Raw genomic sequence first — 22,524 nt, 5'->3', positions numbered from 1 at the left:
ACAGCCATTTTGGATACTGGCATTACTGTGACTGGCCTCTGCATCGCATTACAGTGTCTTATATAAGACCCGGTGCTGCGATGCTTGGGTAGGAGTTCAAGGAGAGTTGTTAAAGGAAGGAAAGCTTATTTTAGAGCAGGCATACAGTCAGGGTTTAATATTGCTATTGCAGTACTTGTATACCACGGATGCACCATTAACCCCTTCACAACCTATGATGTATAGGTACATCATAGGTAGTGTCCCGCATTCCATGCAGGCTCACAAGCCGCACCCATGTCACATGAGTGCGGGTCGCCGATCGCTTGACATGACAACCCGGGGTCTGCAGGAGACCCCTGTGATTGCCATTGCCGGATTGCTATGAGCACAGCCCTGTGGCACTCATAGCAGATGATCATTTTAGCTACACATAGCAGGTCCAAAGCCCTGCTATGTGTAACACAAGCGAACAGATGATCGCAGCTTCTAGTCTCCAATTGAGACTATTGAAGCCAGTGAAAAGTTAAAAAAAACAAGTTTTCAAAAATATATACAGTACAGACCAAAAGTTTGGACACACCTCATTTAAAGATTTTTCTGTATTTTCATGATTATGAAAATTGTAAATTGAAGGCATCAAAACTATCAATTAACACATGTGGAATTATATACTTAACAAAAAATGTGTGAAACAACTGAAAATATGTCTTATATTCTAGGTTTGTCAAAATAGCCACCTTTTGCTTTGATGACTGCTTTGCACACTCTTTGCATTCTCCTGATGAGCTTTAAGAGGTAGTCACCAGAAATGGTCTTCCAACAATCTTGAAGGAGTTCCCAGAGATGCTTAGCACTTGTTGGCCCTTTTGCCTTCACTCTGCGGTCCAGCTCACCCCAAACCATCACGGTTGAGTTCAGGTCTGGTGACTGTGGAGGCCAGGTCATCTGGTGTAGCACCCCATCACTCTCGTTCTTGGTCAAATAGCCCCTACACAGCCTGGAGGTGTGTTTGGGGTCATTGTCCTGTTGAAAAATAAATGATGGTCCAACTAAATGCAAACCGGATGGAATAGCATGCCGCTGCAAGATGCTGTGGTAGCCATTCTGGTTCAGTATGCCTTCAATTTTGAATAAATCCCCAACAGTGTCACCACCAAAGCACCCTCACACCATCACACCTCCTCCTCCATGCTTCGTGGTGGGAATCAGGCATGTAGAGTCCATCCGTTCACCTTTTCTGCTATTAACCTGCGATTTCTGAGGCTGGTGACTCGGATAAACTTATCCTCAGAAGCAGAGGTGACTCTTGGTCTTCCTTTCCTGGGGCGGTCCTCATGTGAGCCAGTTTCTTTGTAGCGCTTGATGGTTTTTGCAACTGCACTTGGGGACACTTTCAAAGTTTTCCCAATCTTTCGGACTGACTGACCTTCATTTCTTAAAGTAATGATGGCCACTCGTTTTTCTTTACTTAGCTGCATTTTTCTTGCAATAATAATACAAATTCTAACAGTCAATTAAGTAGAACTATCAGCTGTGTATCCACCAGACTTCTGCTTAACACAACTGACGGTCCCAACCCCATTTATAAGGCAAGAAATCCCACTTATTAAACCTGATAGGGCACACCTGTGAAGTGAAAACCATTTCCGGTGACTACCTCTTGAAGCTCATCAAGAGAATGCCAAGAGTGTGCAAAGCAGTCATCAAAGCAAAAGGTGGCTACTTTGAAGAACCTAGAATATAAGACATATTTTCAGTTGTTTCACACGATTTTGTTAAGTATATAATTCCACATGTGTTAATTCATAGTTTTGATGCCTTCAGTGTGAATGTACAATTTTCATAGTCATGAAAATATAGAAAAATCTTTAAATGAGAAGGTGTCCAAACTTTTGGTCTGTACTGTATATAAAAAAATAAAAATGATAAAAAGTTCAAATCACCCCCCATTCGCCCCATTCAAAATAAAACAATTAACAAAAAGTATACATATTTGGTATCACCACATTCCGAATTGACCGATCAAAATATAAAAAGAATTAATCCAATTAGTAAACTGCATAACGAGAAAAAAAATCAAAATGCCAGAATTATGTTTTTTGGTCAACACAACATTGCAATAAAATTCAATCACAGGTGATTAAAACTTCATATCTACACCAAAATGATATCAATAAAAATGTCAGCTCGGCGAGCAAAAAATAAGCTCTCAACCAGCCCAAGAAAAATGACGCCATTTTACTTTTTTGCAAACTTCGGATTTTTTTCACCACCTGAATGAAACAGAACTTAGACATGTTTTCTATCGGTGAACTCGTAATGACCTGGAGAATCATAATGGCAAGTTGGTTTTAGCATTTAGTTTACATGGTAAAAAAACAAACAAAACAATTGTGGAATTGCCCTTTTATGTGCAATTTCACGGAACTTTGATTTTTTTCCCATTTTCTAGTAAACGATATAGTAAAACCAATGGTGTAGTTCAAAATACAACAAGTTCTGTAAAAAAACAAGCCTTCACATGTCCATATTGACCACAAAATAAAGAAGTTATTGCTCTGGGAAGACGGAGCACAAAACAGAAACACAAAAACGGAAAACCCCAATGTCGTGAAGGGGTTAAAGGGAACCTGTCACCCCGTTTTTTCAGATTGAGATAAAAATACTGTTAAATAGGGCCTGCGCTGTGTGTTACAATAGTGTATGTAGTGTACCCTGATTCCCCACTTATACTGCGAAATACATTACCATAGTCACCGTTTTCGCCTGTCAATCAGGCTGGTCAGGTCGGGTGGGCGTGGTGACATCGCTGTTTCTTCCCCAGCTTTCCAATGGTGGCGTAGTGGTGTGCGCATGTCCAAGTGCCGAATCCACTGCGCGCAGGTGAAGAAAAAGCGCGCGTTCTGCGCTATTACCCTTGTCATCGGTGGGGGCGGCCATCTTCCTGAGGCCGCGCGTGTGCAGATGGAGTTTGCATCTCGGCTTCAGGAAAATGGCCACCGCGATCTCCATCTGCGCACGCGCGGCATCCCGCAGCCATTTTCCTGAAGCCCCGTACAGCAGAGCACTCCATCTGCGCACGCGCGGCCTCAGGAAGATGGCCGCCCCCACCGATGACAAGGGAAATAGCGCAGATCGCGCGCTTTTTCTTCACCTGCGCTCGGTGGATTCGGCACTTGGACATGCGCACACCACTACACCACCAACGGAAAGCTGGGGAAGAAACAGCGATGTCACCACGCCCACCTGACCTGACTTGCCTGATTGACAGGCGAAAACGGCGACTTTCGTAATGTATTTTGCAGCATAGGTGGGGAATCAGGGTACACTACATTCACTATTGTAACGCACAGCACAGGCCCTATTTAACAGTATTTTTATCTCAATCTGAAAAAACGGGGTGACAGGTTCCCTTTAAAAGAAAAGTCCTTTTCAGTGCTCCATTTTTTCTTTTTCTTATAAATACCTGAAAGTTTGCAGGCATATAAATATACTACCTATTGAACCCGTTCTACGCCCGGGTGGCGAGCATTTATATTGGTATATTGTCTCCATCATGGTATGTGCTGCTCCATCCTGCGTCCCCATCCTGTCATGCGCTGCTCCATCCTGCGTCCCCATCCTGTCATGTGCTGCTCCATCCTGCGTCCCCATCCTGTCATGCGCTGCTCCATCCTGCGTCCCCATCCTGTCATGTGCTGCTCCATCCTGCGTTCCCTTTCCTGTCATGCGCTGCTCCCATCCTGCGTCCCCATCCTGTCATGCGCTGCTCCCATCCTGCGTCCCCATCCTGTAATGCGCTGCTCCCATCCTGTGATGCGCTGCTCCCATCCTGCGTCCCCATCCTGTCATGTGCTGCTCCATCCTGCGTCCCCATCCTGTCATGCGCTGCTCCATCATGCGTCCCCATCCTGTCATGCGCTGCTCCATCCTGCGTCCCCATCCTTATGTGCTGCTGCATCCTGCGTCCCCATCCTTATGTGCTGCTGCATCCTGCGTCCCCATCCTTATGTGCTGCTGCATCCTGCGTCCCCATCCTTATGTGCTGCTCCATCCTGCGTCCCCATCCTTATGTGCTGCTCCCATCCTGCGTCCCCATCCTTATGTGCTGCTCCATCCTGCGTCCCCATCCTTATGTGCTGCTGCATCCTGCGTCCCCATCCTTATGTGCTGCTGCATCCTGCGTCCCCATCCTTATGTGCTGCTGCATCCTGTGTCCCCATCCTTATGTGCTGCTCCATCCTGCGTCCCCATCCTTATGTGCTGCTGCATCCTGCGTCCCCATCCTTATGTGCTGCTGCATCCTGCGTCCCCATCCTTATGTGCTGCTCCATCCTGCGTCCCCATCCTTATGTGCTGCTCCATCCTGCGTCCCCATCCTTATGTGCTGCTGCATCCTGCGTCCCCATCCTTATGTGCTGCTGCATCCTGCGTCCCCATCCTTATGTGCTGCTGCATCCTGCGTCCCCATCCTTATGTTCATGCTGCATCCTGCGTCCCCATCCTTATGTGCTGCTGCATCCTGCGTCCCCATCCTTATGTGCTGCTGCATCCTGCGTCCCCATCCTTATGTGCTGCTCCATCCTGCGTCCCCATCCTTATGTGCTGCTGCATCCTGCGTCCCCATCCTTATGTGCTGCTGCATCCTGCGTCCCCATCCTTATGTGCTGCTGCATCCTGCGTCCCCATCCTTATGTTCATGCTGCATCCTGCGTCCCCATCCTTATGTTCATGCTGCATCCTGCGTCCCCATCCTTATGTGCTGCTCCATCCTGCGTCCCCATCCTTATGTGCTGCTCCATCCTGCGTCCCCATCCTAATGTGCTGCTCCATCCTGCGTCCCCATACTGTTATGTGCTGCTCCATCCTGCGTCCCCATCCTTATGTGCTGCTCCATCCTGCGTCCCCATCCTTATGTGCTGCTCCATCCTGCGTCCCCATCCTTATGTGCTGCTCCATCCTGCGTCCCCATCCTTATGTGCTGCTCCATCCTGCGTCCCCATCCTTATGTGCTGCTCCATCCTGCGTCCCCATCCTTATGTCCTGCTCCATCCTGCGTCCCCATACTGTTATGTGCTGCTCCATCCTGCGTCCCCATCCTTATGTGCTGCTCCATCCTGCGTCCCCATCCTTATGTGCTGCTCCATCCTGCGTCCCCATACTGTTATGTGCTGCTGCATCCTGCGTCCCCATCCTTATGTCCTGCTCCATCCTGCGTCCCCATCCTTATGTGCTGCTCCATCCTGCGTCCCCATCCTTATGTGCTGCTCCATCCTGCGTCCCCATCCTTATGTGCTGCTCCATCCTGCGTCCCCATCCTTATGTGCTGCTCCATCCTGCGTCCCCATACTGTTATGTGCTGCTGCATCCTGCGTCCCCATCCTTATGTCCTGCTCCATCCTGCGTCCCCATCCTTATGTGCTGCTCCATCCTGCGTCCCCATCCTTATGTGCTGCTCCATCCTGCGTCCCCATCCTTATGTGCTGCTCCATCCTGCGTCCCCATCCTTATGTCCTGCTCCATCCTGCGTCCCCATACTGTTATGTGCTGCTCCATCCTGCGTCCCCATACTGCCTCTGACCCGCTCGGCGCCGAGTGCTGGGGGGCCTGAGCAGGCGGGGACACCGGCGCGCTGTGGGGGTCAGGTGCCGGTATCGCCGCCAGCTCAGGCCCCCCCAGCACTTACTATACTCACCTGTCCGGCGTTCCATCGCTGAGCGCCGCCATCTTCCCGGTCTCCTGGCTGTGACTGTTCAGTCAGAGGGCGGCACCGGCGCGCATTAAGCGCGTCATCGCGCCCTCTGAACTGAAGGCCACAGACCGAAGACCGGGAAGATGGCGCCGCTCAGCGATGGAACGGGGACAGGTCAATATAGGCCGATACTCACCCTCCTGGCGGTCCCTGCTTCTGCGGTGGAGATCGCGGTGTGTGTTCAGTGTGAACGCACACCGCGATCTCCCGGGAGCGTCGCTCTGTGAGGCCCAGACTGCGCCGGCGCTTGCGCTTGCGCAGTCTATAGAGGCTTCGGACAGAGTGACGCTCCCAGCGTTATATTATAGATACCTAATTTGAAATGCGGGAGGTGTGGGGTAAGGGGCGGGGAAGTGGTCGTGCTGCTGATGGTGAACGCAGAGGCTGAGGCCGTGGGCCAGGTGAAACTCTGCCTGCTGCAGGAGCACAACAAACACGCACATCCACTTTGCAGGGGGGCGCCGGGACTCCACTTTTGAAGCCAGAGTAGTACGAACAGGTGGTCGGGTGGATACCAGATAATGCTTCCAGTATGTTTCCCAGAACCAACCCATCTTCCACATGGTCCAGTTTCACTAGCCAATCCCCTGGACCACATAATCCTCACCCCGATCCTCCTTCCTCCCACCATGGCAACTCCCATGAGACACTTGGACACTCCGAGAAGCGCTTTCCATTTCCATTTATTGATTCTGGCCTTTCACCCTGCATGTTTCAAGAGGGACATGATGAGCTTGTGTGTAGTGATGCCCAAATATTTGAGCCTCCGCGGTCAGAAGAAAATGACGTGGAGAATGGCAATTAGTGTCTCAAGAGGAAGATTATGATGAGACACACTTGCCAACAAGTGAGGTTACTAAGTCAACAAGTCAGGAGGACCAGAGCATGGAAGTAGAAGACTGGTGGATAATGGAAATTAAAAGAAATCTTGCCAAATCAGACAAGGTGATTTTCTGGATTTGTTTTCTCAATTTTGACTCTCATAGTTGTGGTCTACCTATGATGTCAATTACAGGCCTCTCTCATCTTTTTAAGAGGGAGAACTTACACAATTGGTGGCTGACTAAATACTTTTTTCCCCCACTGTATGTTACTTACTGTGCTGTGGATTAAAAGAATACACACAGGGAGGGAAAGCGTAAAGACTGCTGAGGATGTTAAAGTTCGAGAGCACCACAATGTTCAGCAGATGTCCAATGGAGTCTACAGATAGCCATACACATGAAATAGCTGTGGGCTGAAAGTTCATTAAGTAATCAGAAATATCTATCAGCTGTTATCGGTGTCAGTGGCGGTCAGAAATGCTTACTTGCCGGACTGCTCCATCTACTTGTAGTGGCTGCCGCAGGGTACTACACATACTCCTCTTATTTAAATTAACCCCTTCCCGACCTGTGACACAGCGTATGCGTCATGAAAGTCGGTGCCAATTCGACCTGTGACGCATATGCTGTGTCACAGAATGATCGCGCTCCTGCAGGCCAGGTGAAAGGGTTAACTGTAATTTCACCCGGCCTGCAGGGACAGGGAGAGTGATACTTCAGACCGGAGCTACGATCGCTCTGATTGGCTGTTGAAAGTGCCGTTTCACTTTCCCTTTCAATCAGAGCAATCGTAATATTTCAATCCAGCCATGGCCGATGCTGCAATATCATTGGCCATGGCTGGAAACCGTGATCTGCCTCTGCCACCGATCCACCGCCACCGTCCTCCATCCTGTCTTCTGCTGTCCTCCACTCCCCTCCGTCCTCCTGTCCGCTCCCCCCGCAATCCGATCTCACCGCCCCGTGGTCCGATCCCACCCCCGTATACTTACCGAGCTCCGGTGTCTCTCCCGGTGTCCGTCCGTCTTCTCCATGGGCACCGACATCTTCCAAAATGGCCGGCAGATTCATTCCAGGTACATTTTGATCGCTGTGAAGGTTCTATCACAGTGAACAAAATAAAAAAAATAATAAATAACCCCCCCCCCTTTATCACTCCCATAGGTAGGGACAATAATAAAATAAAGAACATATATTTACTTTTATTTTTCCATGAGTGTTAGGGACAGAACTAGGCTTAAAACTAGGGTTAGAACTAGGGTTAGGGTTGAAATTAGGGTTAGGGTTAGAATTTCAATTAGGGTTAGGGTTGCAATTAGGGTTAGAATTAGGGTTAGAACTAGGGTTAGGGTTGCAATTAGGGTTAGGGTTAGAATTAGGGTTGAAGAAATATAAGCCAGCTCACCCGTGATGCATAAACCCAACTTCAGGAGCACGGACCCGCTGTGTCCAGGCGTATAAAGTCCAAAACAAGAAGAGAATGTCCAGCTTCACTGAATCCGTAAAAAAGAGTTTTCTTTATTCACAAACTTTAAGCATAGAGGATACAGACTTCAGCACAAACCATATGGGTAAGAATCTCAACGCGTTTCTGGAGACTAAAGTCATGATTAAGGAAGCTTAGTCTCCAGAAACGCGTTGAGATTCTTACCCATATGGTTTGTGCTGAAGTCTGTATCCTCTATGCTTAAAGTTTGTGAATAAAGAAAACTCTTTTTTATGGATTCAGTGAAGCTGGACATTCTCTTCTTGTTTTAGAATTAGGGTTGCAATTAGGGTTAGAATTAGGCTATGTGCACACAGTGCGGATTTGGCTGCGGATCCGTAGCAGTTTTCCATCACGTTTACAGTACCATGTAAACCTATGGAAAACCAAATCCATTGTCCACTGTGCCCATGGTGCGGAAAATATCGTGCGGAAACGCTGCGTTGCATTTTCCGCCACATGTCAATTCTTTGTGCGGATTCCACAGCGTTTTACACCTGTTCCTCAATAGGAATCCGCAGGTGAAATCCGCACAAAAAAAACCCACTGTAAATCCGCAGGTAAAATGCAGGGCGTTTTACCTGCGGATTTTTCAAAAACTGTGCGGAAAAATCCTCACACGAATCCGCAAAGTGGGCACATAGCCTTAGGGTTAGGGTTGGAATTAGGGTTAAGGGTGTGTTGGGGTTAGGGTTGTGGTTAGGGGTTTGTTGGGGTTAGGGTTGTGTTGGGGTTAGGGTTGTGATTAGGGTTATGGCTAGAGTTGGGATTAGGGTAGGGGTGTGTTGGGGTTAGGGTTGTGGTTAGGGTTGGGATTAGGTTTAGGGGTGTGTTGGGGTTAGGGTTGTGTTGGGGTTAGGGTTGTGATTAGGGTCATGGTTAGTTGGGATTAGGGTTAGGGATGTGTTGGGGTTACTGTTGGAGTTAGAATTGAGAGGTTTACACAGGGGCTCTACAAACGCGACATGGTGTCCGCTAAAGATTGGAGCCAATTTTTCATTCAAAAAGTCAAGTGGCGCTCCTTCCCTTCCGAGCCCTGTTGTGCGTCCAAACAGTGGTTTCCCCCCCCCACATATGGGGTATAGGCGTACTCAGGACAAATTGTACAACATTCGGGGTCCACTTTCTCCTTTTACCCTTGAGAAAATAAAAAACATGTTGCTAAAAGATCATTTTTGTGACTAAAAAGTGAAATGTTAATTTTTTTCTTCCATGTTGCTTCTGCTGCTGTGAAGCACCTGAAGGGTTAATAACCTTCTTGAATGTGGTTTTGAGCACCTTGAGGGGTGCAGTTTTTAGAATGGTGTCACGTTTGGGTATTTTCAGCCATATAGACCCCTCAAACTGACTTCAAATGTGAGGTGGTCCCTAAAAAAAATGGTTTTGTAAATTTTGTTGTGAAAATGAGAAATCGCTGGTCAAAGTTTAACCCTTATAACTTCCTAGCAAAAAACAATGTTGTTTCCAAAATTGTGCTGATGTAAAGTAGACATGTGGGTAATGTTATTTATTACCTATTTTGTGTCACATAACTCTCTGGTTTAACAGAATAAAAATGAAAAATTTGAAAATTGCGAAATTTTCAACATTTTTTCCAAATTTCCAATTTTTTCACAAATAAACGCAAAAATTATCGACCTAAATTTACTACTAACATGAAGCAGAATATATGTCACGAATAAACAATCTGAGAATCGCTAGGATCCGTTGAAGCGTTCCTGAGTTATTACCTCATAAAGGGACACTGGTCAGAATTGCAAAAAATAGCCAGGTCATTAAGGACAAAATAGGTGGGTCATGAAGGGGTTAATAGGAGGCGAAAGTGTAGTACCCCACAGCAGCCACTACAAGTAGATGTAGCAGCTCGGCAAGTGAATATCTCCGGCCGCCAACATAAATAACAGTTGGTCGGAGGGGAAGATCGGACATCAATGTAAAAGTAGTGGACCAGCTCTTTAAAGGGAACCTGTCACCCCCCTCAGGCGTTTTTAACTAAAAAAAGCCACCTTGTGCAGCACTAATGCTGAATTCTGTCAAGGTGGTCCCTGCCCGGTAAATTTCAAAAATAAAAATAGATACCAATAAAAGTAAAATTAATTGAGACATCAGTAGGTTAAGTGTTTTTGAATATCCATATTGAATCAGGAGCCCCATATAATGCTCCATACAGTTTATGATGGGCTCCATAAGATGCTCCATATTAAAATATGCCCCATATAATGCTGCACAAATGTTGATTATGACCCCATAAGATGCTCCATACAGACATTTGCCCCGTATAATGCTTCTCAAATGTGGATTATGGCCCCATAAGATGCTCCATACAGATAACTGCCCCATATAATGTTGCACATGGCCACATAAGATGCTCCATACAGATATTTGCCCCATATAATGCTGCACATGGCCCCATAAGATGCTCCATACAGATAACTGCCCCATATAATGCTGCACATGGCCACATAAGATGCTCCATACAGACATTTGCCCCATATAATGCTGCACATGGCCACATAAGATGCCCCATACAGATATTTGCCCCCATATCATGCTGCACATGGCCACATAAGATGCCCCATACAGATATTTGCCCCCATATCATGCTGCACATGGCCACATAAGATGCCCCATACAGATATTTGCCCCATATAATGCTGCACATGGCCGGATAAGATGCCCCATACAGACATTTGCCCCCATATAATGCTGCACATGGCCGGATAAGATGCCCCATACAGACATTTGCCCCCATATAATACTGCACATGGCCGGATAAGATGCCCCATACAGTCATTTGCCCCATATAATGCTGCACATGGCCGGATAAGATGCCCCATACAGACATTTGCCCCCATATAATGCTGCACATGGCCGGATAAGATGCCCCATACAGACATTTGCCCCCATATAATGCTGCACATGGCCGGATAAGATGCCCCATACAGACATTTGCCCCCATATAATGCTGCACATGGCCGGATAAGATGCCCCATACAGACATTTGCCTCCATATAAGGCTGCACATGGCTGGATAAGATGCCCCATACAGACATTTGCCCCCAAATAATGCTGCACATGGCCGGATAAGATGCCCCATACAGACATTTGCCCCCATATAATGCTGCACATGGCCGGATAAGATGCCCCATACAGACATTTGCCCCCAAATAATACTGCACATGGCCGGATAAGATGCCCCATACAGTCATTTGCCCCATATAATGCTGCACATGGCCGGATAAGATGCCCCATACAGACATTTGCCCCCATATAATGCTGCACATGGCCGGATAAGATGCCCCATACAGACATTTGCCCCCATACAATGCTGCACATGGCCGGATAAGATGCCCCATACAGACATTTGCCTCCATATAATGCTGCACATGGCCGGATAAGATGCTCCATACAGACATTTGCCCTCATATAATGCTGCACATGGCCAGATAAAATGCCCCATACAGATATTTGCCCCATATAATGCTGCACATGGCCACATAACATGCTCCATACAGATATTTGGCCCAAAAGCTGTTGCTGCGATTAAAAAAATTAAAAAATTACATACTCACCTTTCCCGTTCCACCGCTGACCGCCGCTGTGTCTTCCCATCCTCTGCACCGACGTTCAGAAAGAGGGCGGCGCGCACTAATCGCATCACCGCGCCCTCTGACCTGAGCGTCACTGCAGAAGACGCGGAAGGCACAGCGGCGCCGCCGGTGGCACGAGGAGCAGGTTAGTATAGCGCACTGCCCCCCATCATACTTACCTGCTCCTGGCGCCGTCGGTGCAGGTCTGTTCCCTGGCGCCGCATTTTCTTCCTGTAGTGAACGGTCACCGTTACCGCTCATTACAGTAATGAATATGCGGCTCCACCTCTATGGGCGGTGGAGCCGCATATTCATTACTGTAATGAGCCGTACCATGTGACCGCTCAGTACAGGAAGAAACTGCAGTGCTGGAAGAAGCAGGGACGTGCAGGGACTGCGCCGGGAGTAGGTAAGTATAATTACACAGCCCCCGCTCCCTGTCCCCTGCCGACCCCCGGGTATTACTCGAGTATAAGCCGAGAGGGGGACTTTCAGCCCAAAAAAGTGGGCTGAAAATCTCGGCTTATACTCGAGTATATACGGTACTTTTAAACACTGTATATAAATTAGTGCAAGAACAATACAGATTTCCTACCTATCGCTGAACCCAAAGAAAGGACAAAGGAAATAAAAACAATCTTTTATTGCCGAAATTGTTGGAATTGCATTTTAAAAGTGATTTTATCACAGAGAGAACACAAATCGCTTGCATTTTTTTAAAGGCCCTCTGAAAAATGAAATGGGAAACTACTCAACTTTCACTTTCTACTTCTGAAACATTTCCCCTATGTCTTTCATAATTAAAGATGGGCAAACCTAAACAGAAAAGTTCGGGGTCCGTACCGAACACCTAGTATTCGGGCACGGACCCCAAACAGACTTCTCCAGGAAGTCCGTGTTACTGTTCGGGTTCAGCAGCCCGAACATCGGGTGTTTCCCACACTGTCATCTGCAAGATAGTCTGAGAAACACCAGCAGCTCCGGTCAGAGAGCTGCGCTTCCCACTCTGTCAGATGACAGTGTGAGCCAGCAGATGTGACCGGTGGTAAAATGGCGTCGGCTGATGTGTGAGTACGCCTCCCATCAGCCTACGCCTGCTGTTGCTGATTACACAGAGAACAGGCGCCTATGCTATAAATAAAAAATATATATATATGACCTAAGGTCTCTTCTATATTTGACAACCAACTGACATCTGCGGGCTGCGACCATCAGTTATCAGCTTCATCATGGCTGGTTATCAAGAAAAGAGGGGTTCCACAAGGTTTTTTTCAATTATTTAAATAAATGATTAAAAAAATGGTGTGGTTCCTTTGGCTCAAGGGTATTGATGATCACATCTTCTCTAGCATGTTTACCACTATAAGACAGTACAGATTACCTTCCTTTGTAACTTGGTACAGTCTTGAATTAAGTTTTAATTAAAAAGGAGTTACAGTTTTAATTAAAGGTCATATTCTCTTACATAGGTATTGGCAGAGTAAAGATGAAGGTTTCCTATTGACAATGGAGTTTCGCATTTCAGTGACTGTACCAGTTCTGCTGAGCACCACTGCTGCAGTAAATGCCATGACCCACCACATTACCCATATAGCAAAATGTGTAGGGCAGGATCACTGCTGAATTAGAACACTGCTTAACATACAGTAGGACCTGAAACACATTCAATGTATTGCAAGTATAACATAAATGAGGCTGCTAATAAGAAAAGCAAGCATGCCTTCAAACTATTTATTTTTCATTTTCGACAATGTCTGAATAAAATGCCAGTCTATCATAATAATTGAGTATGATAAATTAATCTGCTTATAATGAGCCAGAAAGATCATGTTTAATTCACAGGTGATAAATTATAGATACACGGGGGTCAGCAGCCACAACGGCTTCCTTTTTGATCAGTAAATCTTCTTTTATAATAATAATAATCTTTATTTTTATATAGCGCTAACATATTCCGCAGCGCTTTACAGTTTTGCACACATTATCATCACTGTCCCCGATGGGGCTCACAATCTAGAATCCCTATCAGTATGTCTTTGGAATGTGGGAGGAAACCGGAGTGCCCGGAGGAAACCCACGCAAACACGGAGAGAACATACAAACTCTTTGCAGATGTTGTCCTGGGTGGGATTGGAACCCAGGACCCCAGCGCTGCAAGGCTGCAGTACTATCCACTGCGCCACCATGCTGCCCGATATACACCATGTTCTATATCTTCGAGCAAGATCTATCTAAAACACCATCACTTATCGTATACTGTGATGACCTTCGAGAAGATGGCAATGTGTCTATGTTGTAGGACTTCTCATTCACATGAAAGAGTGTCAACGCTTAAAAATGCCTCTTCACCTGATATAACAGCAATAGTAATATGCTCCTCATTCCTCATGCAAAGTAATGATTTTCATACACACATCTGGAAGATCAAGGTGACAAAATATCTGCATATATAGTCGTGTACAAATGTTTTCATACAAGCTAAATGTTCGTATGATCAAAATGGAATAAACAATAAAATTAAACACTGATGATCCACCCACATAATATGTAGCTTTTTTCTTTACTTTTGACATTATCTTCAGCAATTCTCTAGAGGAACAACCAGCTTGTACTATTTGCCAAAGCACCTTACACGGTTCATCAGATCGCAACATACTACAGCATGAGTCTCACCGGTATTAGTACATCATTTATAAATAGCCTATGTGAAGAAAACAACAAGACCGACAGGTTTATACTAAAATTCAAGCTAATACATCATTTTATCTACATCACTATAATAAAACATGCACCCTACTTTAAAGCTCACATTGCAATTTAATATTACTGAGCTACAGTCACTCTGTGTGCCAGACATAGCGCTGTATTATAGAGTTATTCCCCCGACAAGCAATGAGCCAAAGTTCAACCCATTTATAATTAAGCCAAAATCAACTCTCCTGCTTTGAAACATTGAAACAGTGTATGGAGATTGAGTTTCTAGTTTGGCTTCTTATTGTAAGTCATTCAGCAAGGCTCGTTAAAGGGTCAATACTGATTTTTAAGATTGCTACCTCAAATAGGTGACAGTAGAGCTCCCCTGTCCCCCTTCTCCCTGAAGAGGCTTTTTTGACATTTAAATTCTCAGAAAAGCATTGCATGGCCTATAAGTTTCCTTACCCTGACGTGAGAATATCTAAAAGAAGAAACTTTACCCCTAAAACCCGCTGTCTGAGGCCTGTCACCAAGCCAAATCAAATCTCATCTCACGCTTTGCACTGATGAGAGTCAAACAACCAAAAAACAAACGTCTGCAAATGAAGTTTCTGCTTTGGCTTCTTATCCTAAGTTATGTTGCAAGGCTCCTTAAAGGGTCCATATTGACTTATGGGATTGCTACCTCCAATAGGAGGTACTAGAGTTCCTGGCCTCTTTCTTACTGAGGAGCCTATTTGCATAAGCAAGTATAAAACATACTTCTGGAAAGTGTGCTTATCTCTAGCATTCCTAACATTCTATGTTATTCTGGCCTCTACCATTGAAGGAGAACCCAACTATTCACCACACAAGCACATCGATATACTGTGCAAAAATGTGAATTTTATTTCCATTAAAACTTGTTCAGATAAAAGGGCAAAGTACCATTGCTCATACTAGCCAAATCAGAGACTAATCTGTAGAATGCACAGTTTTGAAGTTTTTGCCCCTCATCATTACAGAGAAGGTACTGCTTGGCTCAATGAGATGCCGTAGATGTAGCTCAAGGGGGATACTGCCTCTCAATAAGTCTCCATGCAAAGATAGGTCTCTTTATTGAGGGCTAGTATTCCTCCTAACTTGTGTCTGAGATAAAATAAAAGAGCTGGTTATGTTGATACAATGGGCTAGGCTGGATATCCTCTATTTTTCTTCTCAAACATAAGCGACTGCAGAAAAGTTTCTAAATCACAACAGAGACGGCAAAATCACCTCTCCTTTTTATACATGTATTGCATCAGCTTTCAAAAAGGGGAAATTATATTAAAACATAACTGAAAATTATTATTATACATATAATTAAAATATTCCTGACTGGCTATTTTAATAGGGTGAGTGTTCAAGGGGTCATCTGGTCAAAACCGATAAGTCTGCAGACTTATGAATCCCCTCAGTGCACACACTGTGTGCTGCAGATTCGCCAGTTTCAGGCCCACAGTGTGTGCTGGGGGTATTCATTAGTCTGCAGTCACACAGAATGACTACAGACTTATCGGTTTTGACCGGACAACCCCTTCAAGGTTAATAACTATTATTTCTAAAGTGCTGCACTAGATTGAGTGTTAGTGTGCAGCTGAAATACTGATGTCATGACTACAGAACACTACTACTGCAGACAATTTTTGCACTCGGTGATCTCGTGTTGACTACATTGGCCTGACCAGCGAGCCCAGTGATTGGCTGCAGTAGTCATATGCTGTCATCTTTATATCAAAGCTGCAGCTATGTCAACAAAGACTGGGGTCAGCGATGGCAAGGCAGCAGTGGAACCAAAGAGGGTAAATAAGGCTTATTCTGTTACGGTAAAATACAGGCGGCATCTGCACTAGAAAATGCCTGAAAAAAAACCTTTAAATACTGTCTATACGAGTTTTCACAACAACTTTATTCTGCTCCAGTTTTCACAGCTTTATGATTGTTTGAACAAACACTAAAGGTGTATGCACATGAACATATAGTGGACTTACGCTACTGTCTGTTATGGCTACAAGTCACAGCTTGACAGCGGGTCTCCTAGCCTGGACCAACAGGTTTCTAGGCAAATATGAGGCTCTTATTAGGAAACCCGTAGTCAAGATTGTGGCTGTAACACAATGTAAAATACAACCACCATGTAAATCATTAGAAAAAAGCCCACCTGGAGTAAAATAATAAATTATCAATACATTTAATCTGTAAAATCCTAATATACCTCTCCCAAATTGCCCATCGCTCAAGCTATTGATGCAATTGCTGTAAGTAAGCCAACTTACATCAAAGTAAAAGATAAGGAATACAGTTCTAAAACAATGCAGTCCCAATGGACAAGCTTCAATGCATTCTCTGGGTCAATGCCTCATCAGTCCCTTCCTTTCATCGTACATTATTACAGTTTTCTTTATTCATGGTCAGACCCATCTCATCTTCATTTGCCCACTTTGGTCAATTTGAGAAAAATCGAAAAATCTAATCTAAAAGTACACCTGGCATGTTGGAAATGGTATCTGGTCTGCAGGCAGGATGTTATAGGGCAGGAGAAGTGGAGCAGATTGGTATACATTTTTGTGGGAAAAGTTTAATTAAAACCTACAGTAAATTGTATTCCTTGAAACCCATGGGTGTTTCTATGCACACAAATCTTTGACAGTGATTGACAGACTTACCTGAATGACACTGCACACAGAGCTAGCAGGACCGCCTACTGGACTCCTATGCATACAAATTTCATGGATTTCTCAGGACAGAAAATGAACCAGCACCCAATATGGGGCAACCAGGAATCAAATCTTACATGACCATCATCACAGAAAATCGACTTTATATCTTTTTTATGCTTTAAATCAAAATCCACTGAAACATACTGTAAATCCATATGAACTGGCCCAATGCCACACTATAAGACCAGCAAAAATGTTAATGGACACTCCGTATATACTCAATCCTACAAAAGACATGGAGCTATAGTCCAAAAAAGTAATAATTCAACAAATGTATTAAATAATGAGGCATAAAATATATCACAGAAAATGTGGACAGTACAAGTCACAAAAGCAGCAGAGGCTCAGGTGTAGAGGACATAACTACTTATTGTAAACAGGGTCGGTGGAAGCTGTACAGCATATATACAGACGTATAAGGAATGTAACAACCATAGCCCAATGTTCTAATGTTAACATGACCTATTTTGACCAAAGTAAGCCATTGCACACATGCCAGTATCAAAATACTTGGTACTCATACCCTCGATATAGCCATATGTGGAGTGAAGCAATCAGGCATCACCAGGATCCAGACAAATTACAACAGTAATAACCAGGAAAAACCATCTACTGTCATTAATATAATCAAATATTACATATATATATATATATATATATATATATATATATATATATATATATATATATATATATATATATATATATATATATATATATATATACCAGAGAAAAGTGCCGCATAGTAACTATTTCAACGTAACAAGTGTTATCTAATCATGCTCTGCTTGATCAATCCATAAGTATAGGTATTGGTTGATAAATCTCTCTTATTGCACTAAATATCCATGGCCTAGTTCTGACATACAGTAATACTGTGATAACTGAAAGGTGCTATAGCGATAATTCCCTAACGTTCCCTACCTATCCATATTGAGGGATATATAGATGGTAATGATCATATTTTTACTAATTAACATTTGCTATACTTATGGATTGATCAAGCAGAGCATGATTAGATAACACTTGTTATGTTGAAATAGTTACTATGCGGCACTTTTCTCTGGTGTATATATATATATATATATATATATATATATATATATATATATATATATATATAATATTTGGTTATATTAATGACAGTAGATGGTTTTTCCTGGTTATTACTGTTGTAATTTGTCTGGATCCTGGTGATGTCCCTTACTGTGGCATACTCTTGTACTATTTGTATTTTAAAATTGATTTAAATAAAATTTAATTTTTTAACAAAGGATCTCTTCTATATTTCTATCCTGATGGGATTGGAAAAAAGTTAAAATTGCAATGAATGAAGTGCCTTTAATTGGGATATCAGTTGGACTTTATTGGTTAAACCTATGGAAGTCAATACCCCAAATAGATCAATCCAGCTTACCCATGTAAATGCCTGTGTGATGTGATGTCCTGTGCAGCCCCGACATGCTTTTGCCTCTTTTTTATGTTGTTCACTGAAGGGGTTAACTAGTGTGATGGTTTTATAGGTCTGGTTGTTCCGTACACAGCGATACCAAATATATGTACTTTTGTTTGTTTATTATATTTTTAACATAAAAATATGTATTTATGGGTATAATTTGTTTTATTACTATTTTGTGATTTTAAAATATAAATTGTACCATATTTTAATCTTTTTTACTTTCTTACTTAGTCTCTCTATGGAACTTTAACTTTTCTCACTCTGATCACTGGTATAACGCATTGCAATGCTTTATAACTGTCAGTGCTGCCTCTTAGACCATGCTCTAGTTTAACAGGTTTCCCATAACCTTCTCCCTCTCCCAGCCTCCTAAATGTTGTGATCAATATTGCTTGCGGCATTTGGGGATTAAACAGCAGGGGACTGTGTAGGCACCGCTCCTGACTGTGAGAGCTGGGTCTCAGCTGTCATATAAGCCGAGCTCCTGGTGGCGATCAAGCGGGCATAGCTACTGTGCCCCCAGAACGTACCCATACATCCTAGGATGGCAACCTCTTCCCAGTACGTTTTGGGTACGTCCAAGGTCATGAAGGGGTTCAAGTAATTCCCATTAACCCAATATAAGGTAGATGTTCTAGTAGGTTTTAACTGACATTTCCTTAATTGCATTTACAGAAGAAGGCATTGTCCGTAAGCAACGTATAACACAGCAAAGGGTTGTTAACATTTCTTATGTTAGAAGTCAAGATAATGGTAAAAAAATTTTTTTCCAAAGCATTAGATACAGTATATTATGGAACACTGAAGACTATTATCAAGAAGTGGCTTAAATTTGGCACAACAGTGGCATTACCTAGAACTGGACATTCCTCAGAAATTAATGAAAAGACAAAAAAAAAAACTGGTCCCGCAGGCTGTCAAAAGGCCTACAGCAACATTAAAGGAGCTGCTTGAATTTTTGGCAAGTACTGGTTGTGTATTGCATGTAACAATAATCTCCAATATTATCCTTAGGTCTGGCCTGTATGACAGGTGGCAAGGTGGAAGCCTTTTCTTACAAAGAAAAACTTCCAACACGTCTATGTTTTGCCAAACACATCAGATCTGCCACAAGCATATTGGAAAATGTGTTATGGTCCGATGAGACCAAGGTTCAACTTTTTGGCCAAAGTTTCAAATGGTACGGTATGTTTGCCAACGCTGTGCATCACCAAAAATCGCCATAGCCACAGTGAAGCATGTTGGGGCAGGAGTATTCTTTGGGGTTGTTTTTCGGCAGCTGGAACTGATGCTATAGTCAAGGTGGAGCGAATTATGAACATTTCAAAACATTGCTCAATTTTGTATCAAAACCTTCAGGCCTCTGTTAAAAAAACTGTAGATGAATGTCACCGTTCAGCATAAAAATGACCCTGAGCATATCTCCAAATCAACAAAATAGCATTACCAGAAGATCAAAGTTTTGAAATGGCCCTACCAGAGCCCAGGCCTGAAACCTATTAAAATGAAGAATGCTGTACGCAGGAGAGGCCATTACCATCTGACAGATTTGGAGTGCTACTGCAAAGAAGTGGGGTTACTTTATGCAGCCACATTATTTTAGTTCTTTATTTTTCACCAGAAAACATTTCAGCTTGTTTTTCAATTGAATTGTACAGATTATAGGTGACATTAAAGATGGAAAATGTTCTGAAGTAATTATTCTTTCATTGCAGAAACCTGACATTTTAATAGGGGTGTGTAAACGTTTTATACCCACTGTAGCTAGCTCCGTTTTCTTTCAGAACACTGCTTTGGAGACATTCTGTGAAATTAATGCTCTAAACATCCAAAAAATACAGCTAAAGAAACAGAAAGACTATAATGAGAGCTTCAGAACATACCTCACCACAGGGTTCCCATTGTACAATATATAAATGCCAGCTTCTTTATTCCCATAGATCTGATTGCTGCGGATGCTGCCTTTCCCGTTGCCTAGGACAACAATGCCAGAGCGGAGGCCACTGTGTATCCTGTTACACTGCCAGTTACATTATGTTCACATGGAAAAGAAGGTGAAGAATACAAAACATGAATTATTGGTACCATATGCTATCAAGTACCTCATACTGCTATAGAACACAGTGTACGGTTCACCAGATAATCCACTTCAATGGGAACATAGGATACCAGTCCGTTACTTTGTCCGTTGTCTTGCCCTTTAGAGATCATTTCATCATCAACTTGTTTAAGGCTGGGTTCACATTGCGTTAAGTGCAGTCCGCTGATGGCAGCCTTTACATAGCGGCACTAACGCTATGTAACGGATGCGTTAGCGCACCCATTAACTGCCATTATGTAGCGCATCGCTAACTCATGTCATAATCGGCATGCGTTAGCGATGTGCCGTCATTCTGTGACGGACCCTCGGACGCAGTCTGCAGCGTTTTCGGGTCCGTCATTGCTAGCTCAGATAGAGCATCTGCGCTAGCGCGATTGCATAAACGCGATCTTTTTCTGCACTTGCATTAACACAGTCCGTATAACATATGCGTTGAACGGACTGCACTAACGCAATGTGAACCTAGCCTAACTGTTCACAATAACAATAATTTTGACCAGGCCTGCCCAAATGTTTAGATGGCACTATATTATGCTGTGCATGTACTCATATATATGGCAAAGGTCAGGCAGAGGTTAACAAATTTTGTAATTAAATAACTGATCGCTAGGTGATGACCATTCACAAATATGTCCAAACTTAAAAATATGATAATTACTGCTTCAAAATCACACAATGCAGGGTTAATACAATGCAGATAGCAAACCTGCAGCCTATAGGCTATGTGAGGCCCCTTTCACATATCAGTGCCATCAGTCAAAATCCGTCGAATTTAAAAAAAAAAAAAAAAAAAAGGATCCAGTCACTGATGCCGCCGGATCCGTTTTTTTCTCATAGACTTGTATTAGCGACGGATGGCCTCATATTTCCTCCGTTGAAAGCCATAGATGCCCAAAGCCCTACAATGCCTGCACATGAGGAAAGAGACATAGCGAATCTGAAGAACTATACTAAATTTCTATTAGAGGTACTTGCTAATATTACTATTATTACACCTGCTGCATATTGGGATAGGATCTTGGAGATGGGAATACCCCTTTAAGGTTGGAAACCTTGGTCAAAGTTATCTGAGCACACACATTTTCAAGGGTGCCCAAAATTAACATTGGCCCATTTTCCGATTTGTAATTTTTAAAATGTTAAAAAATGACAATGTATATTCTTCTCCTAAAATACAAAGGAAATGTGTCATCTTTAACTTTAGGCTTTTTAGCCTGTACACAATTACAGTACCAATGAAAAACACCCAATCAAAGTCCACATTGCTACAGTAGCACCATTTTAGCAGTCCTGCAGTGATAATGTGCCTCCTGCAGTGATAATGTGCCTACCATTCGCATGCAACTGCTGCAGACAGTTACGGTACCTTCACACATAACGATATCGTTAACGATATCTTGCTTTTTGTGACGTAGCAACGATATCGTTAAGGAAATCGTTCTGTGTGACAGCGACCAACGATCAGGCCCCTGCTGGGAGATCGTTGGTCGCTGAGGAAAGTCCAGAACTTTATTTCGTCGCTGCGTCTCCCGCTGACATCGCTGGATCGGCGTGTGTGACACCGATCCATTGATGTCTTCACTGGTAACCAGGGTAAACATCGGGTTACTAAGCGCAGGGCCGCGCTTAGTAACCCGATGTTTACCCTGGTTACCAGCGTAAAAGTAAAAAAAAACACTATATACTTACCTACCGCTGTCTGTCCCTGGCGCTCTGCTTCTCTGCACTCCCCCTGCACTGGCTGTGAGCGTCGGTCAGCCGGAAAGCAGAGCGGTGACGTCACCACTCTGCTTTCCGGCCGCTGTGCTCAGTCAGTGCAGGAGGAGTGCAGAGAAGCAGAGCGCCGGGGACAGACAGCGGTAGGTAAATATGTAGCTTAGTAACCCGATGTTTACCCT

The 22,524-nt window shown here is 43.9% G+C and overlaps 1 protein-coding gene across 1 annotated transcript in view; it reads right to left on the bottom strand.

Annotated features, from left to right (window-relative positions):
- Positions 1 to 22,524, bottom strand: part of FBXO10 (F-box protein 10) — a 106,945-nt gene that overhangs the window by 63,419 nt on the left and 21,002 nt on the right. The window contains exon 6 of the mRNA XM_069767323.1: positions 20,409 to 20,545. Within this exon, the coding sequence (XP_069623424.1) occupies positions 20,409 to 20,545 (137 nt within the window). The remainder of the gene's footprint in view (positions 1 to 20,408; positions 20,546 to 22,524) is intronic.

Source organism: Ranitomeya imitator, chromosome 1 (assembly GCF_032444005.1).
Source record: "Ranitomeya imitator isolate aRanImi1 chromosome 1, aRanImi1.pri, whole genome shotgun sequence".
NCBI lineage: Eukaryota > Metazoa > Chordata > Amphibia > Anura > Dendrobatidae > Ranitomeya > Ranitomeya imitator.
The sequence above is the reverse complement of the archived record's forward strand: the minus strand, read 5'-3'. Positions and strand labels throughout refer to the sequence as shown.